The sequence below is a fragment of the Leuciscus leuciscus genome (assembly GCF_965113295.1).
Source record: "Leuciscus leuciscus genome assembly, chromosome: 1".
In the NCBI taxonomy this organism is placed as follows: Eukaryota; Metazoa; Chordata; class Actinopteri; order Cypriniformes; family Leuciscidae; genus Leuciscus; species Leuciscus leuciscus.
In genome coordinates this window covers 39,654,751-39,660,750 of record NC_138725.1, presented here as the reverse complement: position 1 = coordinate 39,660,750, position 6,000 = coordinate 39,654,751, and the positions used below count along the sequence as shown (strand labels likewise).

The window sequence follows — 6,000 nt, the reverse complement described above, 5'->3', positions numbered from 1 at the left end:
TTAACTCAAAATCATTATTTGCATAAACATAAAACGAGAAATGCTGTTGATATGGCTCGTATCTTGTATATTATATTATCTTATTATATTATCTTGTATTAAATCTGGAACATAAAACAATCAAAAATGTATAGTTACTGTACTTACACATCATGGTGATGGGGAGGTCTAAGATGCACCAAACCACCAGCCAAAGTCTAAAAACAAAACCCAGTCTGAGCTTTGAGCGGTTTGGTGCGACTCAGGCCCTTAAATATGCATTTATCATATAAAAAAATCAAGAAAATCTCAAAGCGAGCGTCTCTCAAACCCACAGTTCAGACACACACACACACAGTGGTGCCAGCTCCCTAAATACAGCCGTGTGCTCGAGCGCAGATTACAGATCATACTCGTGCCGTCCGAACGCGCAAATTACACACTTTCACTTCTTCCCGTAAATACCACGTACACACAACTACAATTAGCCTCTATTTTTACCCCACCTGTCTATATCAGACAATCTGTCGAAGAAAAGTGGCCGTACTGTGCGGTCGACGGCTTTCATCACCCAGCGCATGAAAGCATTGTTTTATGGGTGTATGTGTGTGTGTGTGTGTGTGGCGGCTCGGGCTCTGCGATGACAAACGGATGCTTTTCGCATGAGTTTGAGTCTATAAACAACACGACAGCTTTCAGACACGTCTCAAGCGCCTCTGTTTACACTGTGGCCTGGGCATCAGCTCGCCCTGGAGCTGCCGGGACGGGCGTCTTGAGTTCTGTCAGCAAAGGAGTGTGGCTAGGCCGTTTTAGGGTTTTGTGAGTAAACAAAGCTTTGCACTCTCTGCTGTGGGTCGGTTGTAAGGCCTGTAAGGCTGGCTTTTGTTAGGGTTGGCCCGTGACGGCTCATTAAAGACGCTATAGAGTGAATGTGATGTTAATGGGGTGGTGGGCGCATGCACACGCACACGCACACACACACACGCACGACTCCTGCGCTGCCAGCTGGATGTGGTCGGAAAACAAGCTGGTCTGTCAGGAACTCGATGAGAGTTGAGTTTTTGTTTTTACCCAGAATCCACCAGAGTAAAACTAGCATGGGTTTATCATCGGTTACGTAGCGTATTTAGACATCTTTGATATGGTTATTTTACATATACTGGGTTTAAATTCATATTACCCGTTGTGCACAGTTGCCCTAAAGCCACAGAGGTGGCGGTGGCACCAGGGCTTGGGCCCGTCATCGCTGCTTGCAGCTATATTTGTGTCTTGTTTTTAACAAGAGGAATTCACTTGCAAAAAAAACAGGAAACACAGAATTTTTTTTTTTTTTCGGTTTTGCACATTTTCAAGTAAAATGCACTAAACTAAGTAAAATCAACAAAGTGAGAATGTACATACTTTTTGATTTGAGGCAAGTGGGTAACACTTTATTTCACAGTGCCCTTGTAACACATGTTACTATAGCTATATAAATTAGGGCTGTCAATAGATACCAATTTGTAATTGTGATTAATTGCATCCTTTCTGTACGATTAATCGTGATTAATTACACCCTAACCGTGAAATTAAGCATTTGTCTTGTTCAACACGTTCATTTAGTCATCATTGCTATATCCAGCCAAGTAAACCATCAGATTGAAGGGTGATTCTCACAAAACTGTAATTTCTGCAAGCTTTTTTCAAGGTAAATTTAGGTGTCTTTCCAAAAAAGGACTCCAAATAACCACATGATACAAGGAGTCCATATAATTCAGAAATCTATGAACAAGGCACATATGTATGAGTACAGCGCAACAGCAAAGAGCTTGTTTACATTTTAGACACGTTGCGATATCGAACACATGGACCACCAAACCGCCTTGACCTGACTGCTTATACCTACTACATCCACGGATTCAGAATTACTAAACACTTGACAAATCAAAATATTATCCTGAATGTGTGGAAACAACGTGAATGTACTGAAATGTGTCAGTGCATAAATACAATATGCTATCAAACCGATCACAGTTTGTTTGCGCATCAATATAACAGTAAAAGTAAAAATTCATACAGTAAAAATTCACACAAGCGATTATTTGAAATCAATAGATTTGCAACAGTTCTTTAAAGATGTTTAAACAACAGAGCTGTCCACTTGCAGTCAGACCACATGAAAGAAGCAGATGTAGAGGAAATGCTTTGAACTGGACAAACATCAGAAAATCAGATCTAACATTAGTGTGTGTGTGTGTGTGTGTGTGTGTGTGTGTGTGTGTGTGTGTGTGTGTGTGTGTGTGTGTGTGTGTGTGTGTGTGTGTGTGTGTGTGTGAGGTCACGACAGGCTTCACACATCTGATCTAATGCTTTTCTCAGACACTGGTCTTTTCAGTAAAGTGTCAGAGCTAATGGGTGTTTGCTCAGAGAGCAGTGTTGGTAATATCTAATCCACCTCACCCCATCTGATACATCTGAGCTTTATTTATCTTCAAAAGACACCACAAACACAAAGAGAAACCTCCAGTCAGGTCACCACTCTGCCCTGACGAGGACTGTGGGAATGTTTGGTCTGATTTGACCTGAACTTCCTCGTTCCTAGTGTAATCGGTGGGATTGATTAGCTATCAAACAGGATCCTGACAGGTTCAGAAAGTCAAAAACACAATCATGCTCATGTTCACACGGGGCATGATTGTGTATTGTTTCCCAGGGTTCAATGAATGGGGTCCCATGGCTTCACCAGCCCATGAGAAAGAGTGAATGAACCAATCGGGCCAATCAGAATAAGCCACTGAAGTAACAGCCTGATATGATTGGCTAAAGGTAGAATATGACACCTGAGGGGTGAAAAGGGACATATACACACACATTTACACTATTATTCAAAAGGTCAGGGTCGGTAAACCGTTTTTTTGCTTTGTTTTTTTTTTCCAGAAAAATTGATAATAATAAGAAATATTTTTTTAAGCATCAAATCATCATTTTAGATCTGAAAGATCATGTGACACTGATGACTGTAATGATTCAGCTTTGAGCAAAAAAAGGGGTTAAACCAATAAATGCAGCCTTGGTGAGAATAAGAGACTTCTTTGAAAAAAATAATTCATACCAAACCCAAACTTAATAGTCAACACACATATTCACATTCTCCTAAAATATCATGGAAAAATCATGAACATTTCTCCATTCGATATTTATACAGTATATATATATTTTAGTTTTTTAGTTTTGAGTCCGCTCTAAATACGGAAATAGTTGTGGGAAAAAATAAACAGATCCCTGAGTAGTGTTTATGTAGATACCTGTAAATGGCAATATAGCAGATAATATGAGAATAAAATCAAACCTGAACGGCAGATGGCTGGGCCCGCGGGTCAAAGAGTCGCAGCTTTTTGTCCTAAGGGGAAAAAAAACAGAGGTTAAAATATAACTATATCACAATAGCAGGAGTTCAGCATCTCAAACTTAAATATCAGAATAAAGAAATAGATTTTTTTAAGAAATAATATGGATGTTGAGGCAACATTAAGGTGAAATGTTAGGGGCAAAAAATATTTTCTGTTTTCTAATATTTTAGTCAATTTTGAGTAAAATGTATTTATTCATTAACAATATACTTTTTTTTTTACAATATTTTATAAAATAATTCATGTATTTTGCCAAGAGATCAACAACATGCCACATTTTCCCACAATCACTATTAAAAAGTTAAAAAATCTTAATTTAACACTTTCGTGATTGTAAAATTATTCTTTATGCTTTTATTTCGATGGGCCTCAATTATTATATGGTAGAAATGGCTTCATGTGATATTTGTTAGTCCATCAACATAACCCAGGTTAAAATAACTGTATATTACAAAAGCATACATTCAAAACATCAGCAAAAATAAATAACATCTTTATCAATAATAAAAAAAAAACATAAGGCTGCATTGAAGAATATTAATTAAAAAAAGTTACTACTTTCTGTTTTCTAATATTTTAAGTCATTTGTAAACTCAAAATTGCTTAAAAATATTTTAATATAATTATACATACACACGCATATATGTATATGTATATATATACAGTATATATATATATATATATATATTATTATTATTATTATTATTATTATTATTAATCTAAATTATATCATGCACACTCTATGCATCAACACTATGCCATATTTTCCCACAGTTGAGGTAATTTGAGGTACACTGTGATAAAATGCACAAAATTTAATATAACACTTTCTTGATTCTAATGTGATTCTTTAGGCTTGTGTTTCAGTGTAGTGACTAAGTACTTCATGTGCTTCATGTGGTATTTGTTATGAGTCTGTCAACATAACTGGCAGCGTAAATCCTGGTGTAGACTGAACTCAACGTCAAAATCAGTTCAGTCAATCGGTGACCATCAGACGACCCCATTACACTCAAACACAGCCAATCAGGAGAGAGAATCTGATCAGTGAGGGGAAATGAGCGCTAATAGGAACAAGCTGTGACCGGCACTACGTCTTTCACTCAACACAACAAATCCTTAATGAAGACCAGAGACTGACACACACTCTCAAGAGTCCTCACACACCATAAAAACAGAGCATAATCATCTACTACCAGGACACAAAGGGTTTCAAAACCAGTTTGACCTACTACTACACTGTCTACATAGGCAGCTGTCTATTAAGACAGAATCGTAATTATCGCAATATCAAACAAGTAGCACTTCACATGTTAAAGTGCCCCCTTCATGTAGTGAGTAATAGAGCTGTTTGTGAATGCAAATGGACTGAAAAGATTCAAAGATCAAAGTGCAGATAAATGGAGTTATTGTCTCCCAAAAGAAAGAACTAAATCTGAACTGCCTGAAATGAGTTGTTAGTAATTCAGTCTTACTTCCTGCACAAAGCTATGTAGGTTTGTAACAGATTTTTCCATAATGCCAGCCGATGGTCTTCATTGACTGCCCGTGAACAATGTCTACTTTGACCCTCAAACACTGTAGTTGTAGCTGAGACTGGAAGAGTTTGGTTTGTGTTGTCCATATATCAAGAAGACACTGTTTTCTACACTGCCAAAGCAAATACACTTTGCTAAACTTCCAGATGAGGACTCATGCTTACATTTTTACGGAAAAACCGACACCATCGTTACTGTTCGTATCTCTGTTTATTAATTGCTGAGGAAGATCCAGAGCTGAAATTCAGATATGGTAATGGGTGTTTGGTTTCCGACACACGCTGCAAGCGGTAGACCAATCACAACAGACTGGGTCATCTAACCAATCAGAGCAGAGTAGACCAATCACAACAGACTGGGTCATCTGACCAATCAGAGCAGAGCAGACCAATCACAAGAGACTGGGTCATCTGACCAATCAGAGCAGAGTAGACCAATCACAACAGACTGGGTCATCTGACCAATCAGAGCAGAGTAGACCAATCACAACAGACTGGGTCATCTAACCCAATCAGAGCAGAGCAGACCAATCACAACAGACTGGGTCATCTGACCAATCAGAGCAGAGTAGACCAATCATAACAGACTGAACCATGTGACCAATCAGAGCAGAGTAGACCAATAACAACAGACTGGGTCATCTAACCAATCAGAGCAGAGTAGACCAATCACAACAGACTAGGTCATCTAACCAATCAGAGCAGAGTAAACCAATCACAACAGGGGCATGTTCAAGTTCAAAACGGTGCGCAACGTTTTGCTACGGTTTCCGGGTTGAACGTCATGTTTCCTGGAAACGGCGTGCACCGGTGTGCAACGGGGTTTGAGATACGTTTTCTCTTGTTTGGTGGGTGTGTCAGAACTGCAGTCCAATCAGCAGCAACATGTATATAAAACACGGGGTATTAAAGTGAACTTGCAACAATGGGTTCAAGGAAAGTAATTTACAAATGTGTTCGATGCAGCTCGGTATACGCAACAACTGAGGATATTAGAAGACATGTTTGTCGTAAGTTTTATTGTAAAAATATAGGATATCAACATAATGATGTAGTTGTTTATATTTTTAGCTTCATTGCAAGTGTATGACATTT

The 6,000-nt window shown here is 38.4% G+C and overlaps 1 protein-coding gene across 1 annotated transcript in view; it reads right to left on the bottom strand.

Moving 5' to 3' along the window:
- coro7 (coronin 7) overlaps nt 1-6,000 on the bottom strand; it is a 162,227-nt gene that overhangs the window by 135,206 nt on the left and 21,021 nt on the right. Inside the window, exon 7 of the mRNA XM_082180715.1 lies at nt 3,308-3,358. Coding sequence (XP_082036841.1) covers nt 3,308-3,358 — 51 coding nt within the window. The remainder of the gene's footprint in view (nt 1-3,307; nt 3,359-6,000) is intronic.